Below are 22895 nucleotides of genomic sequence, written 5' to 3' on the forward strand. Positions count from 1 at the left end.
CTCTACTCACAACCACTGGAGCAGAGAGATCAGATGCAGGCACATGAACCCTTTAGAAGGACCAAGCTTACAAATCTTCAAACCCATATCACGTATCTGTGCCCTCATACTCGCTCACATGTATGGCCTCAACATTCCCACTAGGAGAGGACAGTGTGCTACATGTTCTCACAACACTAATCCTTCTGTTTTTGGAGTTTCATCCAATGCCTACTTGTTTTTAATTGAGCTTTAGCAGTTTCTTCTCAACAAAAGTCTAGGAAAGAAACTTGAGTGGTCAAAGCTGCTCCATGTTTCATCACCGTGGATACAAACCCCAAAATGGACATGGCTTAGGATGATAGAATCTTTAAGACGCTGCTCCATTCCACTCACTCCATTTTCAGTGAGTATAAAGAGTTAAATCCTTTATACTCACTGAAAGTGGAAGCGTAAATAAGTATTCATACTCCTCCCTAAAGACTCTACATGGGAAAGCACTTTTAAGAATTTTAAATACAAAGACAGATGAAAAGGTATAGTTCAATATTACTGTAATAGTTTCTGGGGGAAAAAAATGGCCTATTTGGGGAAAATGTAATTAAATGCTGGAAACAGAGATTATAGGTTACACATTACACGTGACAATTAAAAATATGGTGACTTTATTTCCATCTTCTTACAGTCCCCAGTATCACATCTGGTAAGAATCTTCATATCTATAACACAAAAATGTCTCAAGAAAGCATGTTACAAGACAGTATATATAAGCAACAGTTTGGCAGAATTCTAGTTCATATCCCCCCCAAAATTTTTTAATTCAAAAATAACAATTAACTTTATTTAACATATGTTATACTTACTACTTAAAATACCATGCTCTAGTTAAATAATTAATCAACAACACTGTATACAAATAAAATATTACACAAAATATATTTAAGAAAATGTTTTGGTATTTGATCTGAACAATAAATAAAAACACAGGCACTTCTACACTGAAACAGGAAAGCAGTCACTACTCAGGATAATAATTTTGTATAAGCAACACGTAATCATGTGGCAAGAACAGAATTCTGCAGTTTTAAACTGACAAACCACTGATAAAAAGGTCTGCAACTTCAATCTTTTCACTTAAAGTTCAAGTTACATACGCTTTCCTGGTCCACAATGAAAAATCATAAACACAATATGGTTACCAGGGTCAATTCAATCTTCAGTTTGAAGATTATGGAATCATACCATTATTTTCAAATACTAAAAAAGAGAGAACTATCACGATACCACCCAGCAAATGAAATACAAGATAGTTAAGCTTCCTCCTTATTATGACCAAAAGACCATAACAAGATAAACTGGATGAATGTCACACGGTGATTCCCATTTTGCAAAACTGATTAGATTAACCCAAGGAAATGCTGGGGCAGCAGGAAATTTCAACAGAAGTTAACTTTTCCAGACTATTTAAAAAATTCATCCAAATTTCATGAAAATAAATGTAATTCCATTTCACAAAAAGCATTGAGTCATATATAACAGTGTCTTTGTAGCCAGTAGGTTTATGAATACCTAAATTGCAGATAATTCACTCATTATAATGGGAAATAGGATTACCATCATATGAGGGCAAAACAAAAATAACTTAACACGATCAGATTCCAGAAACATGATTTCAGATGACAAGGGGGACAAGTTAGAAAATAATGACCACTAGCCAGCAGGAAGGGTCAGAACCATTCGTCCTGTCATATCCTACATAAAAATTAGGATCTTCTGCTTTCCCTCTTCAGAAAGTACTACACTGAAAGGTTTAGAGGTCCTCATATGGATACTACTCATAAAGGCAGTTTTGATGGTTTTACATAGAAATTACCTCTAATGTGAGAGAACACAACATGGGAACTATTCGAGATACATCTTTCTATGCAAAATTTAGTTTTGTACATAATTTAGCAACTTAAATGAGCATTTTGCAACCGAGACCAAATATCAATCATCTCTTGAGGTTTTCTACTATGTACCAACATCAAACCTACATAGGAACAAATGTTATTCCTGTTTTTCTCTTCTATATCAAATGTCCTGAAGCCTTTGTGTTTCTCTGGAACGAGGCCAAGTTTCTGAAGGCACATTCCAGTATAAACGTCATCGATGGGGTAGAGAAGGACCTGGTCAGTTACATTGTATAGCCTCAGGGCCAGGTGGCCGGAGTACAGGAATCCACCTCCCCCTGCATAAGGTGGGTAGACGCCAGTGTAAACAACTTCCGGGATGTAGTACTTGAGTTTCTTATCCCGATGAGGTCCAGCATTGTGAATCACATCACCTATAAACAAATCTTTGGCTTTGTTCTTGGATAAGCTATTCAAGTAATTCAGGATGTGATGGGTGTTCACAAAAACATCATCATCACCCTTGAACACGAACTCAGCATTTGGGCAGGAAGTGCTCACCCACCTGAGAAAGAGTACTTCTTTCAGAGATAAGTTGAAGAAGGTGTCTCTGTAGTTCCACATAAGAATGTCTTGGTGTTTCTCACTCTCAAATTTCAGCATATCTGAAAGGTCAGGATGGTTGTCCTCTGGGGAGGTCTGGCCCAGTAAGAAGACTCGCACCACTGTTTGGTTCCCCATATTGGTTTCTTTGCCCCAAGATTCCCGAATTGCTTGCCTTCTGTCGAAATGTGAAGTAAGGGACTTAATCGCCAGCAATAAGAAGGGCTTCTTTGCACACTTATCAGGTTGATCTATAAGCAGTGAATAATTTCGACATCTCAAATACAACAGAAAGTCTTTAAATCTGTCTGGCAAACTGTCGAAACCTGAAACTACTGATGTGACCCTCAGGTCAGGTTCACAATAATTCAGATGGCTTATGTTGGAAAATCCGTATGCTTCCCCTGTCTGGTTGGCTAACATGTTCAAAATGGGATTGTACTTCCTGTTCAGCTTTTCTTGTTCCCTGTTCCAATATGCCTTGGGAGGGTCAGATATCTTCCAGAACTTGTCTTTGGGTATTATTACTTCCCCTTTTCCATTTTTTTCTTGGCTACTGCTTTTGGAGACTTCCACAATCAAATAAATGAAGACATTTACCATCATCAGGATTCCCAACAACTTTATTCTTCGACGTCCAACACTCATTTCTCATATCTGAAATAAAAGAGAGGAGCATTGTATTGATTAGATTATTATTAATTGCATTTGCTCACATGCCACTTGCCTCTTTTATGTCCCCCGGAATAGCGGTTTAGAGCACAGATTCTAGACTTGCACTGCCTGGGTTCAAATCATGGCCCTATCATCCTAGACTCAAGCTCTGTGACCTTGGGCAAGTTGTATGTCTCAGCTTCTCCATCTGTAAAATGGGGATACATAACCCATTTCATAGGACGGTTTTGAGAGCTATATGCCTTTATATGTAAGCTTTTAAAACAGTGGCTGGCCTATAGCTAGCTAGTGTATAAATGACCCTTAACGCTGTGGCTGTTTTGGACACTGGAGGGCAAAGATATGCATTAACTAGATAATTCACAGGTGCTTCAACTTCCTTGCTTACACAAGGACATATACAAATCAGTGTGCTGCAAACGGATGTGCTCACAATTCATAATAACAAATACAGTTTATATTTGTTATTATGGACATACCTGCACACACACATAACTGTATTTATGTGAGCTGCAACATGTGCAGTTCCATGTCATTTACTTTGATCCCCTATTTTACTCTATTTTTTTTTAAATGGTGGCCACAACCTTGAATTGTTTCCTGACCTTCCATTTTACAGATGAGGAAACCAAGGCAGAAAGATTAAGACACTTGCCCAGGGCTGCAGGGTTAGGAGGTGGAGGAGACACTAACCACACTGAATGTTCAGAGAGATGAAACCAGCTTCATACCAGCTTCATCCAAATCGCCCACAACTGAGACCAACCAAAATGTCATCAATAGAAGTTTGGATTATGAAACTGTGCTATATTCATACACTGGAACAACCCCTAACAATAAAGAGGAAAACTACTGCTACAAGCAACAACAGTGTAGTGAGGGAGAGAGAGACCTCAAACTCCATTTATGTTAGGTTCAAGAAGGTAAAATTAATCTAGGCCCTAGAAATCTGAAAGTGATAGGGGTAGGGGTTTTGAATGGAGAGAGTCAGGAGGGGCCTTCTTGGGTATAGAAATATACTGTGTATGTCTTGATCTGGATGAGGTTTCATGGGTGTATACATTTGTCAAAAGTCAAACTGTATTCTTAAGATCCCTGCTGTTTATAGCAAAGAAGGAAAAGAGAAATGAAAATGACATTTTAGTGAAATATCAAAGGCCAAGAATAGATTTCAGGCTGTAGGCAACAGAACAAAGAAAGAGTAATGAGATGGTCTGCTGGGGTTGTAACTGCAGAGTTCTAACACTAGTGAGACAGATGGCCCAAGAACAACCAGTTAGATAAGCTTGACATTAAAAGACAACCCCAAAAAGTGGAATGGCAATACTCGGTAAAGAATTTTCTTATCAGGCTGGGACCTCCCTGGTGGCACAGTTGTTAAGAATCCGCCTGCCAATGCAGGGGACACGGGTTTGAGCCCTGGTCCGGGAAGATCCCACATGCCACAGAGCAACTATGCCTGGGCACCACAACTACTGAGCCCACGTGCCACAACTACTGAAGCCCGCGAGCTCTAGGGCCCACATGCCGCGACTACTGAGCCCACGTGCTGCAACTACTGAAGCCCAGGCGCCTAGAGCCCGTGCTCCACAGCAAGAGGAGCCACCGCACTGCAACGAAGAGTAGCCCCCGCTCGCCACAACTAGAGAAAAACCCGTGCACAGCAACGAAGACCCAATGCAGCCAAAAACAAATTAAAAAAAAAAAAAAAGAATTTTCTTATCAGGTTAATTCTACAGCTGAGAATTCATCCTCAGAAAAGAATCCCAAAGAAGTATTGCTTCTCAGGCAGGGTGCATTATCTTGATACAGGGAGCCTCTGAAGAAGGTATTGTTACTTTTATTCCCATTTTATACCTGAGGAAACAGATTTAAAGAAGTAACTGTGATAAGGGCAGAGCTGGAATCCTAGCCAAGGTGATGGGGGTTCTAAGACCACCATGTCAAATGGTAGCCACTCTTCTCTGACCTCTAGAACAAAATGGGTTTCTTTATTGGGGGGGAGGGCTGCAGTTAATAAACATTGATTCTTCTAAAATTTCAATACAAAATGTGAAAGTTCAAAAAGGATGGTGTGAAGGAAACAGTTTGGTATCACTGGAGAAGCATAGGATTTTTTTTTTTTAATTTATTTATTTTTGGCTTCGTTGGGTCTTCGTTGCGTTGCTGCGCGTGGGCTTTCTCTAGTTGCAGTGAGCAGGGGCCACTCTTTGTTGTGGTGCACAGGCTTCTCATTGCAGTGGCTTCTCCTGCCGCGCAGCACGGGCTCTAGGCACGTGGGCCTCAGTAGTTGCGGCACATGGGCTCAGCAGTTGTGGCTCGCAGGCTCAGTAGTTGTGGCACACGGGCTTAGCTGCTCTGCAGCATGTGGGATCCTCCCAGATCAGGGCTTGAACCCGCGTCCCCCGCATTGGCAGGCAGACTCCCAACCACTGCGCCACCAGGGAAGCCCTGTTTGTTTTTTTAAAATTGAAGCATAGTTGACTTACAACATTATATTAGTTTCAGGTATACAATATTGTGATTTGCTACTTATATAGATTATACTCCATACAAAGTTATGATAAAATATTGACTATATTCCCTGTGCTGTCCATTACATCCTTGTAACTTATTGATTATGTATTTTAATCAAGGGTAGTGTTTATTTATTTATTTGTTACTATAAGATTTAAAAATTCACTGGGTTCTAACAAATAGTCTCAAGGCAGAAGTATTTGCCACGCTGAGAATGCTGTGAAGTTATCACTATGTTGAACAGCCCAGATTAGATCAATGGGAATTCACAAACTGTTTTGCGTCTCTTAAAATCTGTCCAGTAGATCCAAATCTAGTTGCTTGTATTTATCACTGCTAAATAGTTTCGGTTAAGGACATATAAGTAAAAGATGTTTTTATAAAGCCAGTCCCTACACCATACCTTCCACTCCCCAAAGCCTCTACACAGCTAGAGAACATGGCAGATGATAAAGTTATGTGGGTGCTCTCAGCTCACCCAGGTAAGCAGCCTCCCATCACCACTCCATTCTCCCCTCACTTCTCAACCACTACCCACCCTCCAACCCTCAAGAATCCCACTACTGAGGTACCAAGAAAGGGCCTTCTTAAACTTCCTCCAAAGAAGGCGGTAAAAAAAAAAAACAAAACCCACAAGATATTCCCTACTCCTTAATTATAGGTTTAAAGGGCCCCAAGTCACACACAACCTGAATAATCCATAAGTCTATGGTCCATGCCCTCCTTAGGTCAGCTCCTTTCAAGTGAGCCCCTGAGCACACCTTTTATGCAAACTGAAGGCCAGTACATCTTCGGCACCCTAAACCTCTTTGTTATGGGTCTGACTTGCCAGGACAGGAGAGCTCAAGTGGACACTTGGAATGTATTTGTGTGGGTATCTGATACAATTAAAGAATTAGTCATCATATTAGCAAATAAATCATGGATAGTTTTAAGTTGGTTTTTTTTTGGCCTCCAGATTCGAGACAAAACACTTTCCAAAAACAAACCATTCTCTCTAAATTAGGATAACTTTCCTAAAGCTGAAGTAGCACTTGACCCAGTATCACTGGTCTTGCCCTTCATGTGAACAGGCTGAAAAGAGGACAAGGAAAAGTATGAGGGTGAACAGAGAAAGACTACAATGAGCAAGAAGATCTGGAAGGAAAAACAGCACACGCTATGAACAGCTAACTACTTGGCAGAAATTTTCAACTCAGAAAAGGAGTATGGATCAGTAGACTATTCCTGAAATTTCTACAGTAAAACAGGACAGCTTAAGGGAGAAAAAAAGAGAGGCACAGTACTTTTACATAACGGGTCGTGAAACCGTAAGTTAATTTTCCTAGGAAAAGATTCAGGGTGAATAATATAATTCCAGATAAATGAGCCAGTTATGCATCCAGACCTATGGATACCTGCAATCCAGACAGAACCATCTGAAATGACGGTGTGACGTTTCGTATCATGAAAAGCAACAATCCTTCTTTCAGGAATATTTTGAAGAGTGCATTAAGCTTGCTGACCCTGGCCAAGGTTTCCAGCTTTATCACGGCAATTCAGGCTTTTATTTCTGCCATCAAGACCCAGCCAGGACCTCCCATATTCTCGGCCAAGATAGGGCTTTGTGGCTCTCAAAGGGACACCATCCTCACCTTGTTTCAAGGATTCAAGTCCTTGATTCAAGGATTCCAGAACATTTCCTGTCCATTTCTCATTTGTGCCCCCTCAGGGAAGCTGAGAGGATACCACTTTACCAGGGAGAAAAAGAAAGGCTCCAAGAGGGTTATAACTGGGCTGCCTAAATGTCACCACAGAGTTAAGAGGTAAGGGCAAGATGACAGAGTCTTCTGGCTCCTAATCCAGGGCTTTGGGGATCTCCTCCTTTTTCTACAAGCCGTGGCCACATTCTTTTAACCTGGTCCAGGTCAACAGTGAAGTCTCAAGGGCTGGCTCAAGGCTGAAAAGACCCAAAGCACTGGGTCATGGTACATTTGGTTGTTACAAAGACTTTCCAAAGAAAGGGAAATTGGAGCCTAGAAGCTCCCAGCCCCACTTCTGACAAGGGGCCAGCCTTCCTTTTCTAAATTCCCAAACGTGCAGCTTGGGCTAAACTCTTACCACTATTTCTAAAGGGCATTTCTTCCAAACCAACCTGAGAAGGAAGGGTGGGAAAACCACCCAGATTCTCAATTATACATTTCCATCGAGTATAAATGTCAACTTTCATTTGTGACCGAGGCACAGTCCCTCGCATGAGAACTAGACTCTTACAATAAACCAAAGTTCATGGAAAGGAGGATAAAGCAGTGACCTCCATAAAAATATCTGTGGGAAAAAGCTCTCTGAATATTTGACTAAATATTCCCATTACAGACATAAAACCAATTCCGTGTCCTTTTTTGAGCAGGAAGTTACATTGCTCAAAAAGAATTTTGAGTAAGAAAACCTACCCTGAAGCTAGAGAAGATGTTATACAACCCTCACTGTGAAACACAGAATTTTTATTGTAACAGAAATAGAAAATCCCATATGCAGACAAAGAACAACCTTAGCTTTCACTTTGTACTTGGAAGTAGACTCTCCCCAACAGAGACTGAACAGTCTTAAAATTTCTAAAACACTTCAGTTAATTTTGTTTAACAACAACTTCCTTCTTTATTTTGCAATTAAAATATTTAGAAAGGTAGAGACACACACAAAAAAATTTGTGTTAGCTGAAAATGGATTATAAAATAGTACAGATGCCATGCTTAAACTATGTGAAAATCCAGATAAGATACCACACAAAAACAAAACCGGGTTAATCAGGGTGGTAGGATTATAGGTTATTTTCATATTCTTTAGTGCTGCCACACCATCTTCCCCCTTCAGCAGCCTCTACCACTCACATCTAGACTGCCTGGGACGGGGGCTGGGGCACGTCACACACAAATCCTAATGCCAGGTCCCCATTTCTAGAACCCACATCACTAGTCTGGGCCATGGCCCCCCAGTCCCAGACACTCCAGCCCTGTACTGGACCCTGCGGTGTTCAGCGCAGGCTCTGTCACAACATCCATCCCTAGATCACTGCACACCTTTCCGTGGGCCCGTGCTCTCTGCCTGAAGCCATCTATCAAGAGGACTCCTCAAAATAATAGTAAAATATGAACACTTAGGCTTTATTTTAATAAATACTTAGGTACCACTGGCTATGTGCCAGGCACCAGTGATGCTATGAGGCAGATACTCAGAGAGGAGATTTAACTTGTCCAAGATCACACAGCTGGCAGATGGCAGAGCCAGGATTCAAACCTAAGCGGCTCCTCCTAAAACTCCAGCATCTGAGTTTTAAACCATGATACAAGTGAACACTGCAGCACAGGCTTAGGACGTAAGGAACTAAAAGGATGATGGTCTGATTTTCAATGGTTAATCTTCTTAAAAGATTATTTTAAAAACTGTTTTTATTTAAAATTTTAAAATATTTATACATCTGAACCCTCAAAACTACCATCAGTCAAAGTCAGATATGAGAGGTAGGGCAGGGTCATAAGTAACATTTACTGAATGGCTCTTCTGTAGTCATTTCGTTTCCCAATACGCAATCTAAACAATCCCAATGTTTCATTCCTGGACACTAGACTGGGAACCACTAAAGAGGATGGTCCTAAAAGGTTCCCTCCAGTTCTGAAAGTGAAGCGCTGGCCGGAAGACATTTGAATGTGGCCACTGACAGCCACAAAGACCCATTCTCACAAAGCTCTGAGTCAGAGCCTGACTCCTCCACCCCAAGGGACTCCGGCATGCTAGGCAGACAGCCACGAGTAGCTGGTCAGGGACAGAACAGCAACCACACCCGGACCCAGTCCAAAACCTGTGCCCAGGACTGCCTTTGCCGCCCACACCCCCAGTACCAAAGTGAAAGATAAAAGAAAGGCAGCACCTTCCTGTAATCAGGAAATGAAATGACCAGCCACCCCATCTAGTCACGCTGAGGCTTGGAGGCGAGAAATCCAAGTTCCTGATTCGGTCACGGGAGTCTGAGCAGGCGGCCTCCGTGTCTAGGGGTGTCCTGCTTCCTGCTCACTCTCCTGCACAAACGGGACCCACAAATCCTCCAGGAGACAAAGAGCCCAAGCCCACTGCCATACCACGGGAGCAGGGGACGTGTACGTCATTCTGCCTGCCCAACCTCCCCCATCCTCCCTCCAGAAGCCTGGTGAGAGTGGCTAAATCCTTACTTCCCAGGCTTTTAACATCTGTTGCCTGGTCCTTGCCAGACTTTTCCAGATTCTGCTCAGATAAAGAGACAGGGAGAGCTTGCAGCTAAGTGGGGCCACCTCCCAGCGCTCAGGGCAGACAGCGGGGTGGTGATAAGGGTGTGAGTGCAGCAGCTCAGTGGGACCAGAAGAGTTGGGCCATACCTAGAGCTCGTTCCTTAATGGGAGCAAGAAGGCTGGCCTCGGTTCTTGCCTGGGCTGGTGCCGGGGAACCCCAGGATTCCCCCCACAAGCTCACCTAGAAGCTGGCATGAAGCGAGAACATGCGTCTGACTGCTTTCTGGTCTGTAAGTCCTAGAACAACTATCAGCTAAATTCAAGGAATTTCTTTCATAGTCATTAGCAGTACCCTTCATGTTCAAAATTTAAAGGGAAAAGTACATATGATGAATCTATTTACCTACATTCCCCCACAGGTGACATTATACATCAAAGTGTCTATAGGACGTGTTTTGGTCCCCATTGATTATAGTTCCCCCAAAACCCAATGTGGCTGATTTTCTCAAATGGTATTTATCATTTAAAATAAAATCAATCACTAAGTTCATCCTTTAAATAAACATGCATAGAATTTTCAGAAAAGGAGAAAGGAAAATTTAGTAAACAATGACAGGGAATTAACCCTCCCAGAGGCCATCCTGCCCCTGCCTTTAGTAAAACTGGTAAGAATTTCAGATCTTCAGTGTATAAGATTATGTCATTATAAAACAAGGCTCGTAGATGTTTTGAGGATGGAAATGTTCCAGATCCATAGTTAGTCCGGTACCCGGAGTCAGAGAGCCCAGAATTAAATTCTGGTTATGCTACCTACTACTAGCTGTGTGACCTTATGCAAGTTGCTTGACTTCTCTGAGCCCCAGTTCCCTCATTTGTAAAATGGGGATGATATAACCTACCACACCAGGTGCTGTCTACTGTGCACTGGGCTTTCAATAGTTTTCCTTCACAGGTTCTGATTCCTCCTCCAAACACTAAGCATACTTCTCAAGTTTTATCATTCATTGCCTCTTTTACAAATATTCTCTCTCTAGAAACCCATCTATCCATTGTCTTAAACATTACCTCCAGAAGAAGTATCACAAGTTGACCCAGCTAACTCCAGATAGTAAATGCCATGTGGAGTTTCTCTTCCTGGGTCCCCCATCTGCAATGGATCAACTTCCCATGTGCACTCCCCAGCAGGACCTTGAATTGCTTCTTCTCCCTGCTTTACACATCCAGCACATCTGTGTTCCCACCTCTGTAACATCACTTGCACCTCCTCCTCACCTGTCCTCTATCCCATTCAGGCTCTGCCACTGGCTACTGCAGGAGCCCAATGCCTTACTTCCCACAGCTCCCAAATATGCCCTGTTCCCCAGCTACTCAGTCTTCAGCCACTGTACATACATTCCCTTCTCACGCTGTTCCCTGGTTTGGTCACCACCACCAACATGGCACCGCTCCCTCATAGCCTACTGTAACTGTGTTGTCTTCTAAAACTCCTCTCTGCTCCATTCTTGGAGCTTAGGGCCTCATGGCCTCTTCCCCTCTTCTGTGAGTTCTCCTGCCCAAGGATAGGCCCCAGTCTAAATACCAGCCTCATTCCTCCAATCTTCTCACTCACATGCCCTTCTGGTCCCTTTATGATGATTTGTGCTTCCTTTCACACCACCTCCTGCCAACATCCTCCATCTCTATGCCATATACACTTGAACCTCCACCAGAGCAAACACATTTCTCTTCCAGAAAAATCGCAGCTTCACTCTGCCACCTGAGGAGTGCCCTCTGTCTGCCATGCCTTCCTGAAGAGCTTCTACTCCTAAATTAGGTCAAGTGTCACTCCTGAAGAGCCCACCTCCCAGGAGTTAGGGCATCCTCTGTGATCAAGGTCTTCACCCTGCACCACCATTACCCCAGCACATGGCATCTGAGAGTCATTCAGCATTTGCTGAATAGAAAGGTATTTGGGTCATCTGGTCAAGTTCACTGAATACAAATGTTCAGTAGAAATTAGATTACATATACATGCCCTTTCTCCAAAGAGATGACACAGGAAAAATCACTTATATGTGTGCTAGTCAACGACACATATGTATTTATAGAAATCTGTCTCACCTGGGCGGGTGCAGGCAGGATTTGAAGAGGTAAACTATGGTGAAAAGCCCAGTCCAGCCCCTCATTTCCCACAGGCAGCCCAGGCCCTCCAGTGTGGGAATGCAGGAGCGTGGATTCAGCAGTGCTTCTAGGTGAGGGCTCCATCCCTCCTCTGGCAGCACACCCAAGCCAACTCTCCTTCATCCCATCCCCACAGAGAGGAGCCTCCACATTCCTTCCTGGTGAGGGGAGGACCTCCAGCAAGTGTTACCCCCACCAAGGCCATGATAGCAGAGGGACAGGGTGAACGTGCGTAAAGGGAGGCAGGCCCCAGTACAGACTGGAAGCTTGGAGGCATCTATTTACCTAGGTGGGAAACCATTTTAGAAAAGAAATGCTGCAATGCAGGCAGTCACTTCTTGGGGAGCTTCATGTGCTTTGGAAGCCCTTGTTAAGACCCTGTACATGGCTATGGTTTGGTAAGTGTTTCCCCTCCAAGCTCCAGGACCTATGTACAAACCAGTATAGTCTGGCAGGCTCTCAACAAGCCCTCAGAGAAATCCCTAGAAGATTTCTCTTTGATTCATCCTTCCGTTTGCTTAGTTGGGTTACATGGAATGTATTTCAGTCTGGGTCCAATCAGGAGGCAGAAACCACACAGTAATTCAACCAGGGGAAGTTTAAAAATATAATAATTGAGTAACTATAAAGATGGAATAGAACTCTAATGCCCTGCACCAGACAAAAAGTACCCAAGAAAGGACAAGCGTGGAAGAAAAGTTCAGAGCTTGTTGAAGTAGGTATAGGGGGCAGTTCCTGGGTGCCCAGGCCAGAGATGGTCCAGTCACCAGGAGAGCAGGAACAACCCTTTGGGATGCAGGCACAAAGCCTGGAACACGCAAGAGTCCCCATCAGAAGGGTTTCAGGAGACAAACCTTGCAGACTGCTGGGACGGTGTGCAGAGAGAACGAGGGTGCGGAAGGAGTCATGCACACACAGGGAGTCCAGCTGCCGCTGGAACAGGAACTGGAGAGGCCTCCCTCTGCATGAGCTTAGCACGTCAATGCATGGCTCGGACAGGAACAGCTCAGGGCCACTGCTCAGGACAAGGATCAGGTGGCCAGCTCACTCGACAGCCAGGATCACAGGGCTCCCAGTGTGTATACATGTGGGGGCTGAAGAGAAGCAGCGACCTGGGCTGGGCACAGGCTCCCCCTTCTACCACGGCTGCCAGAGCCAGAGAGAGGGCACAGCAGCCACATGCTAGAGAGCTGTGGCCTGCAGACCCACAGGAAAAACAGCAGGCTCTACAGGAAGCCTGGTTCTAGACTCTGGGAACCAGGAAGGAAAAGCTCTTTCTCCTGCAACATCCTCTTCAGAGCCCTCAACTTAGAGAAGGCAAAGGAAAAATATTTGAAGGCTCTGATCCATTTTCACAGATCAGGCAACAAAGGGTGAATTTGGAGCTGACAAGCAATAGTTAAAAACTGATACAAGTTAGAGATCTCTATATCACCAACCTGAAGTCATATTCCAACCATGAACACCGTTACTCAAGTCTGGAGTTAGGGGAAACGTGTATAAAACATGGGTCCTGTACAGTGAATTGATAGACAAGCAATAAATACGAGACAGTCCATTTGTCAACAGCAGAGGACAAGGCAGGGACCTGAGTGGGGCTTGAAATAGGGTAGATTTCAGATATGTGAGGAGAAGCATGGCAGGCAAGAGGTGGGGGGCTGGGTGGGTAGAGGGTGTCTGCATGCAGAGACCAACACAACCAGTTTGTGGCAGATGGGTGCTGAGACCACTAGAGAGAATAGATAAGCGCTGTTGAGCCCAAGGGCTCTCCACGGGATGGGAGTGTACCATGCCTACAACTAACGTTAACAAATGCTGCTGCCAGAGGGATTGTAGGAATGTGTTTTCTTTCACAGCCCCTCTATTAAAAACAAACAAACAGAAGACTGACTAAATCACACAAGAATATGAAATAGGGACAAATGAAGAACTTCCAAATTGGATGTCCATGTTGATTACAAATACAGTTGTATACTGTGTTCAGAGATTTAACTTCTATAAAGCAGATTAGGTTCACAAGCGGAAGACAGCATGATCTGAGGGGTCCATCTTCTATCATCAGATCTCTAATGCACCTCTGACAGAGTACAGGCATTTGGCCTGGCTTACTAATCACTAACCCACGAGTCGGGGACTTCCCTGGTGGTCCAGTGGGTAAGACTCCACACTCCCAATGCAGCGGGCCTGGGTTGATCCCTGGTTGGGGAACTAGATTCCGCGTGTCACAACTAAGAGTTTGCATGCAACTAAGAGTTCGTGTGCTGCAACTAAGAGCCCACGTGCCTCAACTAAGACCCAGCACAGCCTAATACTAAAAAAAAAAAAAAAAAAAACACCAAACACAAGTTGTTTCTGATTTTCCCTATAATCGAAAAAGAAAAACTGATGAACAACCTCATATGTGCATCTTTGTCCATTGTCTTATTATTTCCTTTGGAAAAATTACAAAGAGAACATACATTTTTAAAGTCATTTAGAATATAATCAAATTATTCCCCGTCCCACCCATCCCCCACCAAAAACCATCCCCCACCAAAAACAAAAGCCAGATTGATTTATCCTTTCACTGTACACACCCAAGAGCACAGCACTCTCCATGTTGACTGTGGACACTGTCCTTCTTTTTAATCTTCACAAAAAAAGGACTTCTGCTTGTTTTAACTGACCCATCGTCATTCATGTGTTTCCTTCCTGACTTCCCACTCCTCATGCCCTTTGCCCATTTTCCACACCGGGATATTCTCACCTCATTTAATCTTTTTTTTTTTTAATTTATTTCTGGCCGCATTGGGTCTTCGTTGCTGTGCATGGGCTTTCTCTAGTTGTGGTGAGGGGGGGCTACTCTTTCTTGCAGTGCACGGGCTTCCCAATGCAGTGGTTTCTGTTGCAAGGCACAGGCTCTAGGCACGCAGGCTTCAGTAGTTGTGGCACACAGGCTCAGTAGCTCCGCAGCATGTGGGATCTTCCCAAACCAGGGCTCGAACCCGTGTCCCCTGCATTGGCAGGCGGATTCTTAACCACTGCGCCACCAGGGAAGTCCTCATTTAATCTTTACAAACTCAAATATGTGAAGCAGTTACTCTGAGGTCACAAAGCTAATCTGGGTAGAGCCAGAACTTGGACCCTGGACCCTGCCCCCAAGTCTAAACTCTTGCTACCACACAACCTCGTTGCTCAAAGAAGATTTCAAGAATCCTCAAATAAAGTTGCACTTTAAAAAAAAATTACTTAGGAAGTGAAATCATTGCATCTGTGGATACCCAGAAGATGTAGGCCGTTTCAAAGAAAGCCAGGCAGTTGCGTTTTGTTTTTAAGCAACATGAGAAAGGAATAATGTAGACAGAATCTCCAGAAGGGAACCAGTCGGTAGTCTTAAGGTGCCCAGAGGTCCTGGTCTGGTAAGGCGGTCCCCGTCCCTGCTGGTCTGTGGTAGGTGTTAATCCACACTGAGGAATGAGAGATCGGCAGCAGTTTCAACCAGCCCAATCTAACAAACCTGTTGGGCAAACCCTTTTGGCAAGAGCTTTTACACAGAAAAAGCCCCGCCTCTCCTCTCCCCCTCCCTTCCCGGGGGCACCACAGCCTGAGGCTGAAGGGATCCCAGGACGATCCTCCCACCTGCTAGAGGTTAGATCCGAGTGGGCCTGCAGCCCAGCTCTCCAGGCTCTGAGAGGAAGGGACACTGGCCGTGTCAGAAAAGGTGATGGAAGAGCAAGTGTTGGCCACAAACTGTACCCTCTCACCCTTTTACTTGTTTTCTCCAGAACATGCACATGCATTCCACACACAGACCATATCCCGAGTTCATTACCAAAAAGAAGCTACAAGAATTTCTTTTCCAGGGCCTTATAGCTCAGCTACTCCAACCACCTCCTGTACGGAAGAAGAAACCAAGATGCAGAGAGGCACAGAGGCTTGCCCAGGGTCAGCATAGGTAGGAGTCACACAGTGAGAATCATCATCACGGACAAAGTCGCATTCTCATAGCTTCTTGTGAGCCATCAACATAAAATACAAGGCCAGCAAGGCGGACTGCAGCAGCACCACCATGAACCCGCCCCGCCCCCAGACAGTGGTTTTATTACTTCCTTTTTGCTGTCTTTAACACTTCACACACATTTATCTGACTTGCCACACCTCTTCGGTAACAAGTCTTACACAACCCACAGGGCACATGGCCATCAAGACCAGGGGCTGGGCCATTTCATTTCAGTCTCTCTAGCGTCTGCCACTCTAACAACATATTGACAGTCAATACATTTGAGGACAAGAAGGACATAAATGGGAAGGGGCAGTAAAGGAACGAGGATTAAATAAAGGAAAAATTTCTATTCCTTGACCTTCTTCATCTTTTGCTCCACACAAATCATTGTTGAATAATTACACACACAGGCCCTGCATTTCCAGGCCCCCCAGAGACCCTCCCTGGCCCCTGGCTGTCTATGTGTCAGGCCAGGACACTCCTCTTCACAACTGTCATAAGCCTTTTCCAATTCCTGTCCTTTCCCCTCCATGCCTCACCCTCAACCATCAGGACAGCATCACTGGGTGTCATCTCAATGCAGGACATCACCTAAAAAAATCCCAGGAAACAGTCTCATATGATTAAACAAATCTGTAAACAAACTAAGGCCCAAGGGATGGGAGGAGTGGAGGAAGAAGGCAATTAAAAATTAATAAAACTGCTCAAGCATAAATTACAGTACTGGACTAGAAACTAAGTTATCATTATATAATATAAACTATATTACTAAACTAAGTTATCAAACTGACCTTGTATAAGTGCTTCTGGAAACAAGCAGGCCATCAGCCATGGCTTGGCAATCTTGGTGGACAGAGATGGGGCGGGGAGGAGGTAACTTGGGGCTTGCTATGTGGGCTACTTCTGCCTACAGTCACACATAGAGAAAAGCTGGTGAAACCAATTAAGAAAGAATATTTTCACATAGGTACTGGAAAAGAGATTATTGTCATTTTACACAGTAAACGCATGAAATACTCAATTAAAGACTAATTTAACGCGACTTCCCTGGTGGCACAGTGGTTAAGAATCCACCTGCCAATGCAGGGGACATGGGTTCAAGCCCTGATCTGGGAAGATCCCACGTGCCGTGGAGAAACGAAGCCCGTGCACCACAACTACTGAACCTGCGCTCTAGAGCCCGCGAGCCACAACTACCGAGCCCGTGTGCTGCAACCACTGAAGCCCACATGGCGCAACAAGAGAAGCCACTGCAATGAGAAGCCCGCGCACGGCAACAAAGACTAGCCCCCACTCACCGCAACTAGAGAAAGTCCGTGAGCAGCAATGAAGACCCAATGCGGCCAAAAATAAATAAATAAATAATTTAAGAAAAAGACTAATTTAACAAAATCAAAAGTTGACTCTCCTCAAAGTTTTAGGATTGACTTTCAGAATCACATCACTCCTCACCACTTAATTCCATGGGCTATAATAAATGACCATAAAGAGAAGTAAAATTTTTTAGATTTTAAAACAATCACTTTAATGTTAAGCACTTGGGCAGCCAAATTCAATCTGCCATTTTCCCCGACAGAGATTCACCTATGTCACTTCCGAAAGGTACTCTACAAACTCTTTCAAATCACCAATGCCCTTCCCAATTCTATTAAATTTGGTAATCCTTGTCCCCATGAAATGTAGGGTTTGAGAGCACCTCCATCAACTCTTGCAAAATAAAAGTTTACGTTTGTTTACATTTATTTCCAAAATAAAAATATATCTCCCCAAATAAACATCGTTTGAACATGCTACAAGCTGGGATTGCATTAATACCCGTGACATTCACTGTGTTTTTCTTAAATAATTTAATAAATTGCCTTGGGAAGTCTCAATTTCTTGGCTATTTGGATGAAGGTTTCCAGTGACAAATTTCCTTAAAGAGCATTTGCCCTTGGGTACAACAAAGGGTACAACAAAGGGGACACAAGGGGACACCAAGGAGCATAAAGTGCCATGCCTCGGGCTCCAGGACTCCCTGCTTAGCCATTTGGAGTCTCTTAGAGAAGCAGCTCTGAGATAACTGCCTGACTCACTCTTTCAAAAACATGCATGAAAATCACAGAGTTGTACAGAATTGGCATGTGCAGAAATGTAAATAATGCTGTATTAAAATAAAAGGAATCAACAGGTGTGACATCTTGAGAGAGGAGGAAAAAAGAAATGAAATGAAGAAATGGGGTGGAGGTACCAAGGACACTCCTTACAACAAGAAAAATTAACAACTGCACACCAGCCTCTACCCACTCACCAGCGGCTTTTGTAATAGGGAAGAAGAAACATGACTCCATATTGAATCTGTTTCTTTTACTTTAAACTTTGCGTTCTATTGCTTTTGCTACAAGTTAAGAACGTTGCCTATAAGCCTCCAATATACAGGACAGTCCATTCTCAAGGCTCTAACCTTTAAAGGTACAACACTTTCCCATTCATATAAAAAGCTGCAGAACAGAGAATAACGTTTGTCTTGTTGGAGGTTTACAGGAGCATCATGACCTTTAGACACCTACATGGACAGCTACAAGAACAAAGGATTCTGACACCAAGAAGTCTGCAACAACCAGCCACATCCCCTCCCCTTCTAGCATAAAAGCAGCCTGAATCCTAACCCAGGTAAGATGGTTCTTTTGGACTCCAGTCCACCATCTTCTCAGTCTGCTGGCTTTCCGAATATAGCCCCTACTCCTTGCCAACAATTCATCTCTCGATTTACTGGCCTGTAATGCAGTGAGCTGTCCAAGCTTGAACTCGGTAACATTTGTCCATGTGCCAGGAATTGTGCCAAAGGTCCAAGGGCATACACAGTGGTTACTGAGGTATCCTCATTTTACAGATAAGTGAACTGCTTCCAGAAACTTGTCTGAGGTTCCCAAGATGGAGAGTGGAGGGAGGGGGCAGGAACTGGGAACCCAAATGGGCAGCTCCCGGCCTGCAAGTCCATCTCAGCTGCTGCCAAACTTGAAGACAGGCAGAGGGCTGCATGGATGGCACAGCTGGGATGGAGGAGCACTTGGCACCCTGTCCTCATTAAGTGCTCTCACAAAGACCCCATCCTAGATCCAAGTATGCCACCCTCAAAACCCCCTCCTGGGACCCAACAGCCCTTAAGAACAACTGCTGTCCTCACTCACACCATCGCTCATGCTGGCTCTCCCAGCCTGAGACATCCATTCTCTTGCTTCTCAATCCTGCCCCCACGCTTTAAGGTACAGGTTCAAATCCCACTGCCTTCTCCATAAGGACACCCTTGGTTCCCCTAGTGCACTGTATCTAATCCTCTCCTCCTAGCAGCTGGGACTCCCCAAACTGAAGCCCCTCAAAAGGACTGCCAAGAGCTAGTTACCCAGAACCTCCCTACCCCCAGCAATGCTTCCCAGCCTGAACAGTTCCAGGTGAGCTAAGATCCACTCTCCTCACCCTGGAGGGAGGCAGGACCAAGAGGCTCCCCAGCCCACAGGCTGTAACTGTGAGGTGAAAGCACCCCAACTGCTGAGTGCCAGGCTCTGCTCTTCACACACAGAGTATCCAATGAAAATACGTGCCCCTGGGAGACCACCTCTTCTTCAGAGTCAGAGGCCATCCTCCTCCCAGAAGACAACCTCTCTAGTGACAAGTGACCCTGGGGTGGCAACTTTAGGACAGGGTACCAAACAAGCAGAGTGGCTCCCCTCTCTCCCAGCCTCCATCTCCCAGATTCCTTTCCTGCCCCTTCTCCCTTTCTCAAATGTTGTTAAATTTCACCAAGTTACCGATGGGTGCTTGAGGACTATTCTTAGATTTTTTTTAATATCAAAATTAATCACATGGATTTAAAATATACATCCTCAAAACAGTGACCTTTTGGCTTTTTGTCCAAATGTTCTATTAAAGGGGAAGCTGTTCAACCAAGACTTATGTCTACATATTTAAAGAAGGGATGAAATAGTAACATCGCTTTCTCTGGCCACCTGCCAAGAAAAATTTATGTTGTCAAAATAAAAGAGAACATGTTGTTTGCTCAATATATGAGCACACTGCTGAGTAACTTAGAAATTGGGCCTCTTTTACCAAGCAGTTTAAATCACCTAATTTTATTTACTTTTAAAATTTTTTATCGGAGTATAGTTGATTTACAATGTTGTGTTACGTTTCAGGTGTACAGCAAAGAGAATCAATTATACGTATACATATATCCGCTCTTTTTTTAGATTCTTTTCCCATATAGGCCATTACAGAGTACTGAGTAGAGTTCCCTGTGCTATATGGTAGGTCCTTATTTGTTATCTATTTTATATATAGTAGTGTGCATATGTCAATCCCAATCTCCCAATTTATCCCTCCTCCCCCTTACCCCCTGGTAACCCTAAATTTGTTTTCTTAAATCACCTAATTTTAAGTGTCTCTGTGAATGTCACCTTCATATATCATAGATTATCACCTCCTTGGAAATATCGGGGACCACAGCAATCTGTGTCTCTGTCATTTGCAGGCTGTGCCCACTCCTTCCTCCCTCGGGGGGTCCAATCACTCCCAGAACTTCTGTCACCTCTACACTGATGACTCCCACACCCACACCTGGAGGTCCAGCATGAGCTTGCCCTCCCACTCTGGGTGGTGCTCACATAGCATCTTAGTCACGTGTGGGGCAGGGACAAAAAAAAAAAAAAAAAAAAAGAGAGAGGCCATCATGCTGAAACCAGAGATGGCTGCCTGAGGCTTCATTATATCACTCTCTGTTATCTGCACTTGTTTAAAAATTTCCATTATAAAGAGGCTTTTTTTTCTAACGAGGATCCATCAGAACCTTGAGGAAAAAAAATTCAAAAGAGAGAAACAGTTAAAAATAGGAGTATTCATGAGAGATATTTTAAGTTCATCTGAAGGAAATAATTCCTTTTGTGGTGAAGGGAGAAGAAAAATAAAAGGGTTGCATTTCATTTACTTAAAGAATAAAAGCTACATAAGTTCCTTATAAACAAGCATTAAATTTAGCCATAAAATAATAAATGTAAAATACATGTCATGAGTCCCAAAGGTTAAATGTTTATAGAGGATGGTATTTGTAACAAACCCACTTTGACCCTTTCACTGTTAAGACAAATAGATTTGATTCTGAAAACATCACCAGGCTTTTCACTGAACAATCTATACCCAGACTTGAAGTTGGTTTTTGTTTTTTTTAAACAACTGTGTTACTCCCTGATCAGGACTCAAAAAAACAAGAAACACTTCAAGAAGCACTTGGATGTTAAGTGCTTTTCAAAGAAAATAAACAACAACAGAATTCTAAAGCACAAATTATAAGCCTTAGCAAGTTAATGGTCCATGGACCATAAATATGGTCCATATTCATGACTGCAGTGGATTCAAACAATCAACATATGAGCCTGGCTGTGCAGGTTTTTTCCTATTATGCAGGGGGTGGGGATGAGGAGGGAACAAGCTAAGTGGGTTGCCATGGTTACAAAGATATTTAATGTCAGCTCAGGGACCAAAATCTACTTCAAGTTCTCCACATGGACCAGGCTCCCTTTTCAGTAAGTCAATCCCCAGCCCCCACAAGATTACTGTCCCCTGGGACAGTCCTTGCTGCTGCTCCCCTGGGGTCCTGTATCAATGTCATCGTCCACCTCAAAGCTCTCCCTCTCCAGTAGCTCCAGGCACAGGCTGCTCTTTCCCTATCCGACAACTTCCTGAAAAGGTTCCATGTCTTGTTACGGCCCTTTGTTGTGCCTTGACCTTCCCAATCCCCTTCACCCCTCTAGAATCTTCACAGTCCGCTGCCTCTGCTGACTTCCCAGAGCACCTAACACTGCTGGCCACCATCCCTACCCCCACCCCAAGTTCAAGACCATCCATCCCCTAACCCCAATTCTCTACTGGTTCTCTTGCATCTTGGCAGCCTTTGCTCCTGGCCCCATCCCCCAAAATGGGCACTCTCCACAGTTCTGGGTTCAAGCCTATGGTGGGTCTTCCTTCACCCTACACTCCTGTCCTCTGGACCCTCCTTCCACACCACTACAGCCTTCGAGTCCCAAGGTTATGAAATGTCCCAACGTACCCCTATCTGTAGCTCATTTACTTCACACCTCCCTGGATTGGTTTCCAAATCTCATCCCATCCACTATCTTTTTCTCTCTCACTCCCTTTCAAATAAATAACACCCACAGGCACACATACACTTTATTTTTTTATGTACCACATCCTCTTTATTTTTTTTAACATCTTTATTGGAGTATAATTGCTTTACAATGGTGTGTTAGTTTCTGCTGTATAACAAAGTGAATCAGCTATACATATACATATATCCTCAATCTCCTCCCTCTTGCATCTCCCTCCCTCCCACCCTCCCTATCCCACGCCTCTAGGTGGTCACAAAGCACCCAGCTAATCTCCCTCTGCTATGCGGCTGCTTCCCACTACCTATCTATTTTACGTTTGGTAGTGTATATATATCCATGCCACTCTCTTTGTCCCAGCTTACCCTTCCCACTCCCCGTGTCCTCAAGTCCATTCTCTACATCTGCATTTTTATTCCTGTACTGCCCCTAGGTTCTTCAGAACCATTTTTTTTTTTTTTAAGATTCCATTTTAATCCTGTACCGTCCTTGACCTGGTTTGGGCCCTCAGTTTTCCCCCAGCAAGACTGATGAAGTGACCTAATTCAACAAATATCAAGCACCTACTTAAACCAAGCAATGTTTCAAACAGACCACAAATAAAGAAGTTATATGGTCAATTATCATAAGGTTGATAAGGGCTTAGACGAAATATAAAGCACAGTACAGGGGATAAGGATGGGGACAGTCAGAGAAAGCCTCTCTTCTC

At 43.9% G+C, this 22895-nt stretch overlaps 1 protein-coding gene across 3 annotated transcripts in view; it reads right to left on the reverse strand.

Moving 5' to 3' along the window:
- Positions 1-621: 621 nt before the first annotated feature.
- Positions 622-22895, reverse strand: part of B3GNT2 (UDP-GlcNAc:betaGal beta-1,3-N-acetylglucosaminyltransferase 2) — an 84178-nt gene continuing 61904 nt past the window's right edge. For 2 of the 3 annotated variants that reach the window (XM_073791337.1, XM_019942552.3), the window contains exon 2: positions 622-3131. In XM_073791337.1, the coding sequence (XP_073647438.1) occupies positions 1929-3122 (1194 nt within the window). In that variant the 5' untranslated portion in view covers positions 3123-3131 and the 3' untranslated portion in view covers positions 622-1928. Of the gene's footprint in view, positions 3132-16840; positions 16957-22895 lie in introns of those variants that run through there. The other variant, XM_019942553.3, reaches the window with a different exon arrangement.

Source organism: Tursiops truncatus, chromosome 14, assembly GCF_011762595.2.
Source record: "Tursiops truncatus isolate mTurTru1 chromosome 14, mTurTru1.mat.Y, whole genome shotgun sequence".
Taxonomy (NCBI): Eukaryota; Metazoa; Chordata; class Mammalia; order Artiodactyla; family Delphinidae; genus Tursiops; species Tursiops truncatus.